Source organism: Trichoplusia ni, chromosome 4 (genome assembly GCF_003590095.1).
Source record: "Trichoplusia ni isolate ovarian cell line Hi5 chromosome 4, tn1, whole genome shotgun sequence".
In the NCBI taxonomy this organism is placed as follows: Eukaryota; Metazoa; Arthropoda; class Insecta; order Lepidoptera; family Noctuidae; genus Trichoplusia; species Trichoplusia ni.
This window is the reverse complement of record NC_039481.1, coordinates 19,164,053-19,184,702: the sequence shown is the minus strand read 5'-3', so window position 1 is coordinate 19,184,702 and position 20,650 is coordinate 19,164,053. Positions and strand designations below refer to the sequence as shown.

General features: G+C 34.7%; 1 protein-coding gene across 4 annotated transcripts in view; it reads right to left on the bottom strand.

Moving 5' to 3' along the window:
• Nucleotides 1–702: 702 nt before the first annotated feature.
• Nucleotides 703–20,650, bottom strand: part of LOC113493459 (schwannomin-interacting protein 1 homolog) — a 30,953-nt gene continuing 11,005 nt past the window's right edge. The window contains exons 2-13 of one of the 4 annotated variants that reach the window (XM_026871451.1): nucleotides 13,644–14,034; nucleotides 13,393–13,553; nucleotides 12,109–13,169; nucleotides 11,534–11,652; nucleotides 10,885–10,982; nucleotides 9,569–9,695; nucleotides 8,861–9,064; nucleotides 8,370–8,545; nucleotides 7,893–8,033; nucleotides 6,665–6,798; nucleotides 5,895–5,979; nucleotides 703–5,515 (exon numbers count right to left, since the gene is read on the bottom strand). In XM_026871451.1, the coding sequence (XP_026727252.1) occupies nucleotides 5,495–5,515; nucleotides 5,895–5,979; nucleotides 6,665–6,798; nucleotides 7,893–8,033; nucleotides 8,370–8,545; nucleotides 8,861–9,064; nucleotides 9,569–9,695; nucleotides 10,885–10,982; nucleotides 11,534–11,652; nucleotides 12,109–13,169; nucleotides 13,393–13,553; nucleotides 13,644–14,028 (2,712 nt within the window). In that variant the 5' untranslated portion in view covers nucleotides 14,029–14,034 and the 3' untranslated portion in view covers nucleotides 703–5,494. Of the gene's footprint in view, nucleotides 5,516–5,894; nucleotides 5,980–6,664; nucleotides 6,799–7,892; nucleotides 8,034–8,369; nucleotides 8,546–8,860; nucleotides 9,065–9,568; nucleotides 9,696–10,884; nucleotides 10,983–11,533; nucleotides 11,653–12,108; nucleotides 13,170–13,392; nucleotides 13,554–13,643; nucleotides 14,168–20,650 lie in introns of those variants that run through there. The other 3 variants (XM_026871452.1, XM_026871455.1, XM_026871453.1) reach the window with 3 other exon arrangements.

Genomic DNA, 20,650 nt, shown 5'->3' with positions numbered 1-20,650 from the left:
AACTACTTCTTGACGTCTGCAAAAAGGTTGCTAGGGTAAAATGAGATTGGGGTGATTGGACGGGTCATGTCAGCATGCGGCTGATGAGACCCGTCTAGACAGTAAAAGCTGGCCACAGCTCACCACGCACTGTTGGCGCTGCCTTGGTCGGCTTGGTAAGCGGTGATGCTAACCGCGTGGATTGGTTCGTGGAATTGCCTTTGCCTAGAAGTAGGACACGAATGGCTTGATAAAAAATTAAACTACAAGTACAGTAGCCTTAAATAATCCCAACTAGCGGGCAAGTAAAACATTTTTTTTTATATATGGCAATCGTACCGTCACTAACAGCCGCACGAGCACGACTGGTCGGAATTGGTTGACTATCAAGGGAAATTAAATTGTGAGTCGGTGCTCAGTCGTCAAGGATAGTCATAACACAAAAGGTAGGTTAAAGAAGACAGATATGCAGTCGCTCCACATGAAAGACTGGTACTTATTTGCATCCGGTTGGACTGGGAGGTGAACAAACCGTAGTTGTGAAAATATAGGCTAGGTAGATGATTTATACTTTGAATATACCTACGAGCAATATTTCCTTACTAGCATAGTGCCTTAATAATTCACTGAAAAAACGCTGATGATTTCTGAACGAAGCTTTTCATAAATTATTTATTTCTTAAATAAGGCATTGTGAAATGGTTTTAAAATAAAACAAAAATATAAACACTTTCCCGTTTATTTAGAATAATCAATAATATTTTATCACATGTCGGTAAAAGTTTGACAATAAGCACGCCAAGCATTCTCGTATCTCAAACATCGGTAGAGGTTCTACACTGACAGACCAACACCATGGAAACTTAGAGAATACCGTAAAATGGAGAAAAATCGGACACTTAAAGTGAAGGGACACGATTTCGTATAAGTTTTACAGAAAAAAGTCATATAGAATGAATATCTATCTACATAAATATTCGACATTTCAAATTTGTCTATTGACTTCTAGCGTCCTGATTAACCCCGTTCTACAGTACGTGAACAAATTAAACAATTATCATAGATGTGTTTATAAATACAATAAAAACAATGTAGCGGTTAAAGCTCCGTGTAACAGAGATCGTTTTACTAAGTCTTAAAACCACGGCTGAACTAAGGGTAGTTTGCTTGCGATTGATCTGATGACGTCAATCAAGAAACAAGTGACTATCAGTCCACTGACTGATCTGTTAGTCCAGGTGACTGAGCCGTACACGAAGACACCACTATTTATTGAAAAAAACTGGCTTTAAGACTTCATAATACGGTCGTAAATATAGAAACACCCTGTAATTGTTAATGAAATTAAAAACAAAGGAATTACCAGTTAAAAAAAAGTTGGATACTAATGCACTCGTTGCAGATGTTATACATGTATGTGTGTGTGTGTTCGTACAAGCCCTTGAACGTAAAAAATCGATTGATCCAAATTTCCAATAACACTTTTAGTCTTTTAACAGAAATTGAACTGTTAACACGCTTATGAGTTATAAAAATGACATAATAATCAGGTTTGCTGGCAGATTATCAGCATAACATTTGCAAACAGGATAAGGTATGTGCTTTAATGGCAGATTACTCGTAAATGGGCTTACCGCAGCTGTATCTGTTATATCGTCGTAAAAACATAGTTAACCTAGTGTTAATAATACATAGCTGAGTGAAGGGTAATGGTAACTGTACATAGCTGGTATCAAGTGATGTAAAATCGATATACTTTTAATTGTAAATAAAACTGGTGTTTAAATATCTATTAAAGGGCTTATTATAGACATAAGTGCTAAGCAAGGTGTATTTTTATTCTTGCACTTTTATCTGCTGGAAAACGGCCCGTAAAAAAAACGTTATTTTAAAACACATAATATAAATAATCGCTTACCAAATGTAACGTGACATTACGATGAGTGCCTAAACAGTGCTATCTCAGTATCCAACATTTTCTTTTCATGGTGATCATAACATGAAAATGAAATAAAAGCTTTAAAAATACAGCTGAATCATTCGGATTAAAGGAGACCGAGTAAAGAGGTTGAAAGGTACACAAAACGACAAGAGGTTAGCAGACATTAATTATACAGATTTTTATCGACTAAATGGTTAACCAATAATTTGTTTTGTACCTATATGTTTGTACCGTCATATGCTATAACAAAATAAGAAAAACAAATTGAACTGAAATGGAACGAGTATTCAATCAGTTTTTTATGGTACCTTTCGACCAGTCTGCTCAGGCCCTGTACTGTCTATTGAACATTTAATAATAAATGCACTTAGTATGCTGTTTACAGTTAAAGAATGTAGAGAGAAAGGTACATAGTTAATGTTATGTTGGAGGCTTGACACATCGTGCAACACAAATGTTAAAAATCATATAGGAAGACGGCCTTATTTAGATACAGGATTGTAGTGCAAATAAATAACGATCTAGGCTGGTAAACAGGTGTAAAAGTATTGTGAATAATCTATAAAGTGTCATAGTACAATCCCTAGAACGTTGTCTATCCATCATGCACTAACCTTCATGGTCGATTTTGTATACCATACTTCTTGTGTTCACTTTGTCGATGGAACTATTGTTAGGTAACAATGTGTCACATGTGTCCTAGCCCCCATACACATAAAAATATCTTATACATAAGCACAAAGGTATATAAAGCTAACAATAATGGTAACTAAATCTAGCACAGCGAAACTAATAGACACGGCACTTTTAAGAAATTAAAACCGTAGATTAATACAATCTCAAAAGTGTGTCATGTCTAAGTAACATATAGTATTAAACTAACATAAAAAAGTAAGAAAGATACTTAATATCAATAGGTACACAATAGTAGGAATAACACTTGAGATCCAAGTAATAATAGAATACAGGTTAAAAAAGTCTAATAGACCAGCGGGCTACAGACATTTATATAGTCAATAGTTATTGATATTAATGATAACACTTTTCTTATTAGTTCTTGGTACGCATACTTGATATTCTAATTACATAAGTAATTATCACTAGCCAAAAACGGCGAATGGAATTATCGTTAGGAAATCGGCGAGAAATGTTCAATGGTGTGTTTAAATTCTGATACCAGGATGTTCATTAATCATACGATAAAGAAGCTATAAAGATAGCCTATATCCCCATACTATCGATCTATAAAAAGTCTGTGACCCGCGGAATCTGAATGATGAGCTAAACAACGACGTTACAATATTTTTAAATTTAGTTGCCTAAAACGGATAAAATTGGTGTTTCTCAACTCAGTACCTATTTGTAAAGTATCGTAGTACTGAGCATTTCCGTTAGACCGCAACATAAATATGTTTATGTGGTATTTTAATAATATGAGAAAAATAGCTGCAGGCAGTCGAGTATAGTTGCCAAAGATGATACATTCGGAGCGTTTTTCGCCTGACTAAAGTAGGTTATATATATACGTTTTTGATTATAGATAATGGCTTGGTAGCCCAAATAGGTCCCTAAGTCTGATTTGGTGAAACACTCAGTGCTACAATAGTTTCAATACATAACTAATTAACATTGTAATATGTAGGATAGTATAATATGTTCATGTATCACCGACAAATATTGCTTAGAGCTTAGCGAGATTAAATTATTTGGATAAGGCAAGAAAGATTCATAACTATTTGCTGAGAGATGGAACACTAATATTGATATTTCTTATTAACAAATACCAGTCAACAAACTTTATAATTTACTATGGAATGCAAATGGACATAAAGTACTACCTAACAATAGTGTTTCAAAGTTTTTACATATTAAATACTTTATGATGAGTAATTACAGTTGATTTTCGTATGAACACAGTCAAAAAGTCGAAATTTTAAAATCTTATCGAAATTTTATAGAACAGGAAAAACATTTATTTCAAAAACCATGAAAGCTAAACTTATTAAAGTCTTAATAAAGTCCTCGAGTGTGTAAATACATAGAATTTGCTTTTTACATATATTTGTAGGTTATGAAATCATACAAAGTACCAGGTCGTCAGTTACCGGTGGAGGTACCGCGAAGGTAGAGGCAGACAGTACTCAATTTGCATTCCGTTAGTTATTAGTATGTAAACTACGTCAATTACAAGCCTCCGATAAGATCACTCGACATTGTCGATGGCATGTGCGACTCTACATGCCTACCTGTATATATTGTGAGTATACTAGTATACATATAAAAGGTAATCCATGCCTTCGATGTAAGGAGGTACAATCGTTCTGAAATTCACACTTTCAATGCATTGATAAAATTAACTAACTTAAAAATAATTTCACTAACGTACAATACTCTTGAGTTCATTATACATAAGTTTTTTTTTCGTTTGGGAAGTCAACCCCTCCTCAAACCCCGAAGGCATAGACAATTTATAGATAACAATGAGCACTATTATGAAAAAATATTTTTTCTAATCTGAGAATAATTGTAAAATATAATATTTAGGTGGGCTAATATGTATCTATTTAAAGCGGACATGTATAATTTGAATATAATATACAGTAAATCCGATATACACGATATTATATTATCTCTAAACATTGGGAACTGTGACGGAGTTACTTCACTAACGAGAGAACCGTATATACAAATATGCAATAACACCTGTTACAGCATACCATGCAGTGTACACAATTGGGCGGCCAAGTGAGTAATTGTATGTTAATTTTCATCTCAGCTCGCCTTTTTCTTTTGAATATTCTGCTCAACTATAGCCTCACTTTCTATGAATCAATTATAACTTGGTCGAAAGCCAGAAACATGGAGTACACGTGAGTACACATGAGATTGCTATCTTGAATCCGAGAGGTATTCTTTATTTTGATATATGAACTCTTTTCTCGTACTTGTTACACATAATTTACATTCGAATGAATTCTCCACAGATCAATTTGGTAACATTAAAATACATTGCTGCCATGAATTTTGTCGAGGACGACCACGACGTCTTAACACATTAACTAATTTTGCTGTCATATAAATTATATGACGTTTCAGATTATATGCATTAGGTATGGTACAGTGCGAAGATATAACATACAGTTACAACTTTCTATAATAAAAGTCAAACTCATGGAGTTGTTTCCAACTTGGACATTCTACATATTTCGACGAATCAATCAGCTGTTACATAAAGTCTTTTCATTCTAGAACAAACCAATTCGATACACAATGTGCTTTCACCGTTTATGGTTGTTTGAGTGTACCAACAAGTGGAAAGACAAAAGAAATTTGCAGTGTATTTACAAAGACAATGCATATCGAATGATGGGTCACGTTTTCTTACGAATTATACATATCAGGTGTAATAGTTACCTTACGCACTGTAACACACGTTGTCCTACAGTGACCACCCTTGTATTTACTAAATAGATCGCAGTTATAAATAAGCCTAACGTTAAAATATTGTGTACTTATTTGTGCACTAAAGACGTGAGCCTCTTCATACCTGATTTAGTAGTGCCTTTGGTTTTCTTAGTCTGTTCCTTGACGCCCCTGAAAAAATGGGAATCATATGTAAAACATTTTTTTTAATGAAATTAATGTCAATTTTCAATTATACTTCAAGAGCTACAATGCTTTGAGGGTAGGTTTTACGTGAAGAAATATACATGAAATGAATCTCGAATGTATTTTTGATAACTTTGATCACTTGGTAACACAATTAGGGCTATTACTTAAATAATTATGCTAATTCGTAATGTCATTACCATTACCAAGTGAGAAGATTACATAAAATTAAGACTTTCAATATTACAATGATGGAAAACAAAGATGAGTGAAAGTTATGGTAAAGTAAAAATGAATCTTATGTATTAGTTTTAAAGTCTATTTTTATTTTATATATACTACTGTAACTATCATTAGGTATTACATCAGTGGTTTCCTCTTCAACTGGTTCGTTTTCTGGAGGTTCATTTACTTGAGGGCTTGGATCACACAAATTAAAAGTCGCATATCTATATCCAGAATATACATTAATACTCAACAATAGAATAACAGATCATTAACAAAAATCAAAATATGCAATTATTTAATATTTAACGTTGTCGTTGAAATTTATTAAAAATACCTACCTACAAATATTAATAACAAGATTTTAAACGTTTCTCAAGAAAATGAAATTTATATGAGCTAAGTATACTCATAAAAACATGTAACGTTACTTGTGCGATAAAATCATAACAGGCCTAAACCAAAGGAGGTCATGAGCTGAGGTTTTATGGTTTAGTATAATATACTTCAAGTACTCGGCGAAAGGCGTTTGCTCAGCAGAGTACAGAATATAAGTATTTTTGTCTGGGGTTACGCCAATGTAACATATAGAATAAACGAAAATAGAAACAGAAGAAAACTTTTGAAGGGTTTCGGGAATATTGGAATAATTAAGTGATAAACACAAATAACACTTGCATCTGGTTTGCTGATCATTGTTCGAAAAAAAGATAAGCAGAAAGTTGATAATCGCATGCCAAAGCTTAGATTAATCAATAAATATCCGGCAATTAAATTGCGAGATATTGATAGATTATATAAAGTCTTGGGGTGAATAAATCGCAATCGTAATCGAAATATTCGACGACAGATTAAATTGATTAGCCTATAAGAAACTGTTAAAAAAATAGGTTAGGTTAGGATGCTTACAGATAGCGCGTCAGGTCTTCGATATCCACAAGCATGGAATCTTGTCCCATATGCAGCTCGTCGCGTGCCATCAGTAACTTCACCAGCGTGTCGTTCAAATACTCGATCTGAGAGTGCAACTCATTCACTATCACCTGTAATCAATAAAAAATACAATGTGAAACCTCCTTAAAAAAGATAGCCAGTTAGAAAGTCAATTCAAAAAAATTGGAAAGCTAATCATCATTACGCCCACATTATATCTAAAGAATATCTTTTGTATTTGACAGATAAATTGTATGGAAATAAATTACAGCTATTTAAACGCAGTTTCGATTTAATATTAAACCTATTAAAGAAAGTTCAGATTGTTATAACTGATTACTGATCAGCATTTAAAATTTCTCTAAATTATTTTGTAAGTAGCGAAATTCAGTATGAATAAATTAAAGTATTGCATAACTACGCATAACCAACACGACAAATTATAATACTAATGTGTACAACAAAAAAAAAACTACAAAAAATGTACACAATAGTCATTGTGGTTATAAATCCATTGTATTAGTGTCTTTGTGCACGATCAAGTACGCGGCGGTGCAAATCTTGTTGCTCAAGGCCGCGGCAAAACGTCATAAAAACAAGCAATATCATATTGCACGTTTAACAAATCTAGCATTAAGGACTGTTCGACACGAATCTTTAGAATGGAAAAAAAAGTCGTGTGAATGCATCGAAATAAGGCGACATGACTCATACATAAATTATAAGGCAATGCAACGAAAATGTTACGAGTGGGAGGCTATTGTTTTAACTAAGTTTGATGACCCATAAATTGATTGAGACATCACACAACTTGAGAACGTTTTGTGTTAAATGCAATATGAAATCTTATCTAACAAAACAAGGTTCCGAGATTAATTTACAAATTTTACAAAGCAATTTAATACTGGAAGTTTCCAGAGTTGTTTGTTACGTAGGAATACTTTTTAGTAACGAAGATGTAAAGAGAAATCAAGGTTCTGCTAGTGGTTTCCTAATTTTAATGAGAAACGTCTTTTGAGTTGGTGGTGTATAGGAGCTTCTTGAAATCATTTATTCTGCAAGTACGATATATCATCACTTTTACGTCTTCTTTTCTAAGAACGCTGGAGTCGACATTTCCTATCTGATTATCCTGAGAAGAACTATCGATGGGACTGTTGTGGGTACCTAGAGAGATGTGTTTATAGCCTTTCTGCCAGTGTACCTGTAGCTGTGCGATGTTCATGTCGGTGAGCAGCTGGCGCGATACGCGGCGGCGGTCGGCGGCGAGCGGCGCGCTGGCCTTGTGCATGCTGCGCCGCAGCATCTCCGTCACCGGCGACACCGCGCGGCTGCGGCGCTCGCGCTGCAATACACAGTCATACATTCAAAATACTGCTTCATTAAATCTGTTGAGGTGGTTCGTTAAGAATTATAGTTCAAATTTACAACTAACAGCTGGCAAGTAGGTAATTAACATTGATGATTTTTCTTTCGGAGATTAAAAAAGTCATCAACATGAATAAAAATTTTAAAGTTTATCTTTTATTTTTGCTCAATTCTTAACACCACTTGTTAAGGTCATAATTCAATATCTAAGTAAATAGCTAAAATAAATGTTAGTATTCTTCTAAGAAACCACTGATTTTGCTTTCTATGTGTAGAACAAAAACACAGAAAAAATATAGTAACTAATATTCACCTCCATTTGGATACGAGCCATCTCCTTTGCCTGTGCTAGTGCAATCCTGGCTTCAGTCTGCAGGGTAGCTTGGAGGACATAGAAGTCAGACTCTTTTATTTCAAAGTGTCCCAGTGAATGTGATGACCTAGACTTAGTTGTCTTTAATGACAGTGACGAAGGACGTAATTTTGCACCTGAAAGAAAATATACAATAAATAAAACAATGTGCAGATGCACTTTGTAGTTGGCTACTCACACATAACATGCTAATTATCATAGTAAAATTATTGTTTTTTACATATTTATTAGTTGTGCAGATTAAAAAGTAGGTAAAGGACAATGAGAAACATTTTCAAATTTCTAAATGAGCCAAGCAACTGTTATGTGATGTCAACTTAAAATTATTACAATTTAAAAGCAGAGGCAAGATGTTAGTGACAAGGTTTTGTGATGGTGTATTTAGCACACAGAGTGACCCCAAAATGGAACAATAGGCAGTATATACTCACCACTCTGCACGGTACTAATTTTGTCATTTTTTGTGATGTTAACCGACAGAGGTCTTGTCTGATAAGGATGGTTGTAGTTAGACTTGCTAAATATGCTCGACCGTGACAGACTTTTTGTATTATTATGATTTTTTTCAATATCTGATGCTTGAGATTCATTGTCAGATGCTGTCTCATTCATGAAACATATTTGTAGGTTCATCCCTGTACCACACCACAACACATATGTTATGACAAATCACAATATGATAGTGAAAACAACACATTCACACAAACAATGTAGACAGATCCAATATTCCCATATTAGTTTTGAACATAAAAGCCATATTTATATGAGTGTAAACCATTCACCCGCTCCCACCAATAAAGATAATTTGTGTGATAAACAAAGCTATTTTAAACCAATAATTCCCAAATCCCAAGTGATAAAATATAGTGTAAGAACCAGAGAATCAAAAAGCTATCAGTAAAAATTCATTAAAAATTTAACTTCCTATGTCTCAATAATATCTATATAGATACTCAATGGTATTAGCCTTCACAACAAATACATTTCTATAATATGTATTATGTTAGCTAATTACACATTATTTATGTTAATAAATGTTCCACAAATAGCTTAAATTATACTTACATTGTTCTAGGTAGTGTGATTATTACCGTTCAAACAAGCCATTATGATCTAACATAAGTTGTAACAATACTTACCACTTTGTAGTCGTGAATGCAGACTTGGTTTCTTCCCGGGCCGGTCAGTGTGCCCCATGCTATAGTACTCCTCAGTTTCTGCCCCCATAGCCAGGCGTCTTCTAATTTCTTCTCGGTCATTGCGTTTCTGTAAGAAAACATAAGATTAGAATTTGCAAACCAGTGGGTTGACTATCATAAATATTCATTTGTTTATGAACTATGTTTGTTGTAACATAGACTATTTATTTTAACTAATATTAGCCGTAATAATCTCACGTTTTTGGCATAAGGAGCATTGTCAGATAAAGTAACAATTCTTGTAAATTTCTCTAAGATATTAGGGTTATTGTCAGCAAGATTTGGCCATTCAATTTCTGTTAAAGCACATTCAGCTGATCCAATAGCTCTTGGACTTAAAACAGTATCGTCACAATCTTCTACTTGAATGTTTTCACTGTCACTTTTATTGAATAGCTTTAACTTGAAAAGATGTAAACTTCGTTTCAATCCAGATTTTTCTGGACTTTTTACGACAACGTTTTCTCGAATCTCTTCAGGTGTGGTGCTAAACTTCCTTCGGATATTAGTAACTATATTTTCGAACATATTAAAAACTAATCAGTCTTCTTTATTTTGGCAATAATATGGCACGGATGGCTTTGTACAAACGATAACTGTAAAACGACTAAAGTAAACAAAAAAATGGAAGTCCTGTCAATTTGACATTTAGGACAAGGTCAAGACGTGTTCCACCTAACCTATATTCAATAAGTTACGCATAAGCAGGGAATGTCCACATCTTAGTAAAAAAAAAACAAAAATACTTACTAGGCAACAAATGTTGTCAACTGATTCATGGTTATCATACGTAATTGTATATAAATCCAGTAAAAACCTAGTATCCTTTTTGTAATGTCTTTGTTCTGTGTTAACAAAATACGGCATTGACGCCATCACTTAAATATATGAATATTTATAAAAACAAAACAAACTTAATACAGTCCAAGCAACACCCGCACACTTTGCGGAATGAGTCAGTATTTAGCAAGAGACTGGCTGGCAGCCTACTACGCCGCCAAATCACCTTAGAAAGCTGGACGTACTACCTATTGATAATTAACTGTTACACATGGCTGCGGCAGCAGACGTGGATCAAACGCGAATTTGCGAATGTGCGGTTACCGTTACCTTAACAGCGCGAAATTCGAATTATTATTTGTGAGATATATGTATTACATGCGTTTTTATGTTTTTCTTGTATATATAGAGATTGGTACAACACGGTGTTTGTGCCCGCTTACTGCTTCACAAGCAATGTCAATACAGTAACTTACCCTTCTTTCAGCTTCTTTAGCTGCTCTTAAATGATTTTCAATAGCATCCAAATCTAGCTTGGGTAACGCTGTTTCTATGTTGTAAACGTCAAAACTTCCTGTAATGTGAACAAAATAGTTTCTTTAATTTGAAACTTAATTTAGGTAAGTCCCATCTTTTGCTTAGCCATTAAAAGCTTTGTCGTATTATTTATAGCAAGCGGACTAAAAAACTTAGACATTTTGGACCAACCAGCCTAAGCCTGATGAAAATACAAGTAGGTACATACTACGATGAAACGTTTGGATAGTATGGAATGTAGTTATTACGTGCATACCTAATTAAACACTGAGTCTTGACTAATAAAGTAAGTAATTATCCAGGAGGAATAATTAGGTATGTCGACATTAGCTTCAGGTTATAGAATAACATTAATCACATTAAGGTGGTCGGTATGAGGATTCCAGTGCCTATTAAGGTAATTTTTTGACCACATTTTGAGATCATAAAAAATCTAACTAACATTTTGTCTGGGTACTTTGAGGTAGGTAGTGCGATAGTGCGGACTTAAATATTAATCCAAATGTGGCTCTATCTTTTAGCTAAGCTATACAATGTGTTTTTAATGGAAAACAGGAACAAGCAGAAAAAACGATGAATACAACTTACCCAAATCTAAATCTTTCGCGTTATCATTTTTACGGACGGATGTTTTATTTTGAGCGGTGCGGTAAGAGTTTTTACTTGATGTTAGTTCTTTTTGTTTGTCTCTGGCCGCTTTGGGTTCACTGAAGTATGAATACATTTCACAAATTAATATTGCAATAGATCACAACATAAGGCAAATTGACGTACACGTATTTGTATATGTTCATGAATTCCACTATTCCACTAGTTGATTGCGATCAAACTAAATTAAAATCAAAATTGACACGAGTTGTCTCAGAGTACAAAGCGTAACTTCCCTCCTCAATTTATCTGAGTTATACGGACGGCTGCGTCAAATCTATTTTAAACGTTATTACCTACACGCATGAGGATACGAATTTGCATTTGTAGGTTTGCAGTGTTTATCAACCATCAATATCTTGCTATCCTAGTTTCACACTATCAACACTTAGAGGAAGCAAAATAATGTCCTTAGATCTACTTATCTCAATAATTGCAGTATGAGAAAGTAATCGAATTTAACTAGAAAGTTGAATTGGTTATCATGATTAAGATAATCGGAAAATTTTACATACCTCTTCAAGTGTAAAGAATTTTTTCTAACACTAACATGATTATCATTTTGTCTAATAGGTTTACTAACACCAGGCGTTTCTGGCGAATGTACACTTTTCGTTAAGCAGTTACTTTTAGAACTATTTGCTATTTCATTAGAATTTCCATCCATAATGACTGTTTCTTTTTTACTTTCCGCCCATATCCTATCGCGTTCTCGCATTTCATCTAATTTTGGAATTATTTTTCGAAGTTCAGTGCTCAGTTGTTTAATAGTATTCTCGACATTAAGGCTCAATTTCTCGGTGTCATAATCATTAATGTTTATTTCGTCCTTTCCGTCTGAGAGGAAGGCGTCCGTTATCTTGCCACTTGTATTATTTTCTATTAGTAAAAACGTAGGCCTGCTTAGACTCATTTCTGTACGAGTGTTTTTCTCATTTTCTTTATTTATTTTACATATTTCTTGGTCAATCTTCTGTTGCTGATTTAAATTTTCTTTCACTTCATCCTCATTTTCGTCACTTACTTCGGTTTGTGTTTCCACTAATTTCTTTATGACATGATTAACGACATCACTTATGTTATTAATTGTATTCTCAATAGGTTTCGCAAAAGTGTCCTTTATGTCTTTGCGTAATTCTTCTAAGTCATCTTGGATGTTGATATTATAATTGAGTAACTGTTTGATTTCATCTTCAATTTCCTTATTAAAATCACCAATAATATCCTTGGCGTTAAAGTTATTCTCTATATCAGCATCTGAGCAGTTCAACTCATAACTAAATATTTCTTCATTATTGTTATTGTTTTTAGATACAGTTTTCAATAAATCTGGTATTTCATTTTGTATTTGACTATCTACAAGGTTTTTCTGTGAATATGTTTTGTTTTGTGGCGACAAAATAGTTGTTTTTATTAAGTCATTTTTGATAGTATTGTTGTTATTTACGTTTTTATACTCCGTCCCATTTTGATTCGGTTCAGGTTCGTAAGCGAGATCAGTTATTTCAATATCCACATCGTCATCCGTCATTTCATTTTCTGAATGATAGAAGTTTTCAATATTTGAAGAATAGTCCTAAAGAAAATAAAAGACATTTTTAATTTCAACATCCTTAACAAGAAAAAGTTTATTTACGGACTGGAAAGGAAAATACTCCAGTAAAACGTACACAGATATAAATAAGCACGTAGGGTTCCCGACCGAGTTGTATTCCGTAACAACTGGGGCTTCTTTTGTGTCGCTGTAACGAGCAAAGTTTAAACACTTCCAAGGTTTCTTTTCGTAAGTGAAACTTTACCTGTAATGTGTGCGCTAAGTGTTGGAAGCCAGGATAATTTGGATTCACGATTCCCCTCGGTACAGGATGGATGCCGTTCTCAGACATCTCATCTGTGTCAGAATGCTCGAATGCTCTCTCTTCGTCAATTGGCGTTGTGTCCGCATATGCATTAGTATTAGCTGAAATTTGAAAATGAATAATGAACATATCAGGAAAGTTGCTAACATACAATAGCATGCAGAGGAAGGCATAAAACGGAAAATACGTACATATAAAACGTTCACAAGGAGCGCGGATAGTTTCTGTGGTTGCCTCCAGATTGTCTGTCTCGTTGCTATTACGTGACTCCGAGCTATTCACGTTCCTGCTGTTGATCCGATATTGTCTGTTGCATACCAGTTCCGCGCTCAGGGCCGAGGCATCGCTGTCTGCGCCGATTTCTGTACTCGTATTTTCAATTGTCCCTGAATTCTTTCTAGAGTTATATATTGTATTACTATTAAATACTTGTGAGTAGTCTCTTGAATTCTCACGTAGACTTTGCTCTGTGTTATTTGCAGTTAACCAACTTCTATTATCTGGATTCCTGTGAGACAATACTTCTTGCCTGTTGTAAACGGCGATGTTACCATTGTCCAATGATTTGATCCTCATGGTTATCTGCAAAGAAACATTATTTATGAAGTCCTCGTGTATATAAACACTACTGCCTTATCAAAGAATTAACGAGACCTCTCTTAAAGGTAACCCAGATAAATTAAGATTACATCGCCAAAGTTACTTTTTATATTACATTCATTTAATAAAGGGCAACTGCCTAAAATGTAAGCCCCAAATCATTGGTTACAGGCATGACATTTCAAAAGGGTAGACGCAAAAATAGAATCCTGAAAATGTCCTTTGAATTTGATTAAAATCCCTTGATTATACAAATCTACGTATATGTACAGGTGCTACATTTATACTTTTTATAACGAGTCTGAAGAATATTAATTACAAAATTGTGATACAGTTGTGAAAAATCTAACTGGCTTTATTTTTTTATCAAAACTTATTAAAAGCTATTTCATTTTACTGTACCTACAACATCTACACAAAGACAGCGAGGGTATAACATCATCTTTATATTGCTTTTACATGAAACACCTGAGAAAAACCTCTATTTGTGGCAGGTAAAAATGGGGAATAATGGGTACTACAGACTTATTAGAAAAAACGATCACAGAGCGTTACGTCTGGATAACATACATTTTTGTATTATAGACATTGAATTTTATATCCTATACGTTATGTAGCTATACGGTAATATTGCGGATCAGAGGCGGATATTGTGAGCGGGCCTTTTCTCCTCATTCAGCACGCATTGGGAAACTTTGGAGAACACGAAAACGTGGTCATTAATCTATATTACGTCGATATAATGCTGATAAACCGCTTTTATGTCTGAAAACATACTTACTTATCTAAGGGATCTAATAGAAATTCTTAGAGAGTCGCTTAAAAGCAAGTAGAATAAACTTTGGCTCGTATTCAATCAGATTTAATTTAAGAGCATATCAAAAAGACAGTTAAGTAATCAGGGGGAATTTTTAATGATAAATAAGACTACTGTGGGAATAGTAGTTACTAGAAAGAGGGATTATTAAAAGTAGATAGTAAAGCCAAAAAGTGAATGGAGACACGAGCATTCATTTTGAACGAGGATTTTAATATTACTCCACAGTGCGGCAGCAGTGCTACGCGACTTGGGCGGGCGTCCGGGCGCTCGGGCGGGGGAACAACACGGCCCGTGTCTCGGAATCCGACCCCAACCCCGCACGCACCCACTTAATAAAACGACCGACCTCACCCATATTTACTAAAGATAACATTACTAAAAAAAACATAGACTACTACAGTACCGAATATTCTCGCATTTCCCACGATTTTTTAAAATAATAAGAGAGGAAATGTCGAATCCTTTCTCTCGACCCGCAATGGAAAACTACATAATATACACTCATGAATATGCTAATATTGACATTAAAGTAAAAGATATCGAATAAGTATGGGATTCCCAGAACTGTGGTATACGTGTGCATCTTGAATTTACATATAGAAGTAGGTAGAAGGAAGGCATTACCATGTTATACCCCGTGGACAGTATTTACGGACGAACGTCGGCAGTGACTGCATACTAATTGCATGGCAATTTATAAACTGTCAAACTGTATGTGGTTAAAGTCAATATAAAATGTTATTCATTATGTTTTTTTGTGTCCCTAAACGATTTATTTAGATAGTTCTCCACTTAAGATATTTTTCAATTCCTTAATTAAAATAACAGTATTAAAATTATATACTTTGTCACAGTCAGAACAAAAGTAAATTAGTACAATTAAGTAATAAAAATAATTGCGTTAAAGTTGTTAAAAAATGTACATGTTTTTAATACCACGCTGGCCATATTTACGGATAAAATCCGCTGGCAAATCTAGCTAATTAGGGAGTCGGGTCAGGTCGCTACCAAATATCTTTTTCACGAGTCCAACTTGACCCTACACTTTGGCCTCTGTTTATAGGCATAACGACTAGTGTGTACGATAGTAGAGGAAAGTCAACAGTGTGGCCTGCGGATCCTCTACTTGTAAAATGTAAAGTTTAAATTCTGCTCCAGCTTCTTTTATTACCCATCCAACAAAGTGAAAGCCAAAGTTTAAAGACACCGATAAAATGAAATTGATGGTATTGAACTACCCCACTAAGTTTCAATAGATTTGTTCATCTGTTAAATAGAAAAGTTTAATTGTACTTATTCCCCGGAGAACGAACACTTTAGATAAATAAGAGATTTAATTAAATTTAACTCAGCCACCAAGCCACGGTATCTAATGGCACTTACAAATTTCACAGTGAAGTATAAACACAACGTTATTTTTCCTCATCTTGGCTTTTTATTTTATGTCACCTAATACAATGAAATGAGAGTTTTATTAGACCTATATTATTATGTAGATGTGATGATGTGTAATTGTTGCATTATTTTATTTTTATTTCGTGTCTTATAATGAACTCAAATACAACTTTGCGAAACTGTATCAAAATTTTATTACGTAGTTCTTGTGTTACGCTGACGACGATCTTAAGAGTTAATTCTTTAGTTAAGCTCTCTCGATAGTATTAGATACAGGCTACAAAGCCAACTGCCAATATCAGGGCTTAGATAGGGTGTTATAGAATACTTAGGTGAGGAGCTCGCTCGCTCACTCGCTCAGCCTGTGAGCGCATGGCTGGATGCCAGCAAATTGATTTCCTGCTTACAACCGGAAACTAATCTCATTACCGAGAAAACTTCGGGACCCTTCAAACTAATTGTTTACACTTCAAATTACGAAGAGAAAAGACGAAATGAAGCGCATTTTTGTCGCTCGAATGGAGCTGGGGCATAATGCCTTTTGTTCCCTAACAATCTCGTTAAGACGCCTAAATAAAGCAATTCAGCTTTATAATTGTCAATTCCAAAGCAGTAACGATCTTTGTTTAGGATAATTCAGGTCTCTGTGCCGCTCGAGCCACAACCCGACTACAATGAGCATTTACAATTAAGCAAGTAAGAAGTACATCCAAAAACATTTTACGTTGTGTCTCATGTTTTATGCTAAACAACATTTTCGGGTCTTCGTTCCTCCTCGAATCTTGTATCTAAAAAACTTACTGTAGCTAATGTTTTTTGTTACACACCAAATAAATGTCTAGGCTTGTTAAATACACTTAATTGAATATTTTAAAAATATGTAATAAACACTTATGTATGTTTTTTACCTTATTATATCATTAAATTTGATTTAATGAGAACCACTGCCGGTTTAGACCGGTCAAGGCTATATTTATGCACAAGGTTGAACGTTGTATAGTTATATGACCCTGCAACTTAAGTGCTCATATACTTACTCAAAGTACAATAGTACTTTTACTAATATTTATTTATTAATGAAACATTTCTTTCTTTTTGTAATGAAGGAAGTAGGTAGGTACTTCTCCTGCCCACCTGACTGCGCATAACTCAGAGTGAAAGGCATAGCTTACACTTCCTTAACAGAATTATGTCTTTATCAAAATTATGAGGCTGGAAACTGTTTAATCAACTCCCTGTAATACCAGTTAGTTTGTTTCTATAGTACTTTGACCTATTTCTATAGAAATTCAGCCGATAGGTACTCGTCTCGTTAAAACTTTTGTCCCTATCTGTTGAGAGCCTGACCTAGTTGAAAATAGGATGCGGAAAGTGGCTTCTGGCCAGGTACGTAAAATTGATGATTTTTTTTATCAAAGCCATTTTTTCGACCTGTAACTACTTATCTTCTAATATATAAAATTCCCGTGTCACGATGTTAGTTACCGTAATCCTCCGAAACGGCTTAACAGATTTTTACCAAATTTTATATGCGTATTCAGTATGTCTGAGAATCGACTAACATCTATTTTTCATACCCCTAAGTGTTAAGGGTTGCTAAAATATATTTTATTTTTAGGACGAAATTTTTTGTTTCCATTTTTAAATAATGTGGCATTAAAAAATACATACAACTAGAAATAATTTATTAGGAAAAACAACGATTGCTGGGCCAACTATCAGTATGTAAAATAAGGTGAAAAGATTGAATATCTCTCTTCAATGCCAAAAACTCATACAAGAAGGGGGCAGAGGCTTTACCGACTCTACCGTTACGATAACATTGAAAAGCAGGAAACTTCGTGAACATCATTTACATTTCTATGCCTACGAAGGTTGTGCGTCAGCTACCTAAAATGCCTAAGGTTTGTGACTTCTCGTCCCAAGTTTGTTTGGAATAAATGACAGGCGCCTGAATCGAACTAGAAGCAAATGACAAGGCTGACGCTATTAGTGTATCGGGTCGAATCGCTTGATATCTACGACAGTTAATCTATTATTCAAACGACCTTTCCCACAAGCCTTCTTCATACTGGACTTAATTGATTTTCCTAATCTGCGAGGGTATTAAGCATGAACCGCTTACTCATTATGTGATTGAATTGGGACCTATATCAATATTTAGTTAGGGACATGATACAGGTTTAAAAAATATGTTAAAGTTATTTCAACATCGTTTATGAGTAAACAAAATTTGTCTTTGCTGTAAAACGTGCTGTTATACTTAAATTATTCAAAGTATTTCAATAAATAAATATAAGCGTTCTTCTGACCTAGACATAGCTCATAACGATTTATTTTTATTAAGGCTTAATGACCCATTCTTTTCCTTTCACTGCGACCTACTGCAAACGGCGTCCAGTTAATAACAGTTTTATTGATCAAACAGCTAACAATCCTTTGCGAAGCCTCTTTAATACTGAAATACCTTACGATTTTGTATGGAGCTCCAAGTGGAACGAAGGTATTTCATTTTGTTTATTATTGACGCGTAAACTGTGCGTTCGGACCCTAATATACTCTTGGGGGTGTGAATACCTCAGAGCGCGAACATTATTTCGTGTTATTAGAATATATGGGACAAGATAGTGACACATACGTGTTGTGGACTATCGATTCTCACGGTTCCGGCTCGCACTGGCGTGAGGAGCCGCCGCATCTAATATTTATAGCGAGGCGTTACAACGTGCGAGCGGTCGCAGCCCGCCGCCTCACCCGACCGTCATCAATTGCTACCAACATCAAGGACCAAAATAAATAAAATTACTTAGCGATATTTTTGACCCCGGACCTCATATGTTACCCCGAACGTAAACTAGTAGAGTTCATTACCGAAAGTCGACAAATTCTAAATTTAGGAACATTTTAAAATGGAAAATGTTACGCTGCTCATTGGGACCATTCATGGCGTTAAACTTAAGCTTCGAACGATCCTTGAGCCGATTTGGGAGAAAGACAATTGTCGCCAGAACCATTCCCTTGAGATCGGGAGCTAATATTATCTTCTCCTTAATTGGCCATTTAAATATAATATAGCGAGCGCAAAAATAAATCGGTAATTAAAATCCAAGTGATCTGGGAAAACTCGGCTCCGGAGCGTTCCATCAGTCGCATGTCTCTACTGAGAAAGTAAATTATACATGATAAGTGAAAGTCATATCATTATTATATTATGATTTTTTTTTTGCTTTGCTATTGCGACGAATAATAACTGGGTTTGGTAATTATTGACTATATATTTATATTTAATTACTTATATCTAACATCGTATTAGTCTTTTGGAAGTACAAATTAAATGTGTAATTAATCTTATATCAAAAGTAAATTTGACCAAAAAATACTATAAACAAATTTAGGTGAGTGTTTTCACTGTATCAATTTCCTCTAACAAATCAGTTTTGTTTTGTTCAAATAGGGCCATTAAACCATTTTACGAGAATCTACAAATCCCATTTCCCTTAAGTTAGATGACTTGCGTACAACTGGCACGCGAGGACAAGCCCTATTACCTACCCTTTATCAGAGGATGTATTGGAATAGCTTCACTATTAATAATAATAGCGGAACGAACTGCGTGCCTTAATGCCCTAGAGGCTCCCTTGAGGGCTTGTTTCTACCACGGGTCAATGAAAAAAAAGGATTTTGACAATTTCTTGTCTTTACCCGTACTCCGCAGAGCGAGAAGCGTAGAGGTCAAAGTACTGTGTTAACTGAAATTAATGCGTGCAATATGCAAAGTACGCACTTGTTTTATTAGATTATAGGAACCAAAAACGTTGCCTCCAACACTAAGGTAGTGCGTAGTACTTACGATATACACTCGTTTTAAAGTAAAATTAAAGGGCAGGTCTTAGTAACAGGCTGAACATGTAGTATAAAAAAAATCATATTCTAAGAAGCTTACGGCCTAGCTTATGCTTTTACACAAAATATGTATTTTCCTTTTTCAGTTGACTCGGTTGGGTTGGCGTGACTCGGCGCGCCCTCAGCCTTCGCCCTACGCGTTAATGGGCTACAAAATGATGGATAGCATAAGTACTGCACGACACAATCGCTGCCCGACACCCATAGGACCTTATTTATGAAATACTCAACTAAATAAATATTAATTATACTTTAAATTGGACTCCACTGCGAGTCAAGCTAGGGTTATTTGTATTTATTACACTTGAGAACTTTTAAACTTAGAATGCTTGATAAATGAGCTGGTTTTGGTAGCATTGTGTTCTAAATTCGTTTTTTATCGTATTGTGTTCAAAATTCTAAGCAGACAGTTCTATTATTCGTAAATCGTGATCATTAAAACCTCATTATCAAACTAAAGCAACTTTTTCATTAGGTATA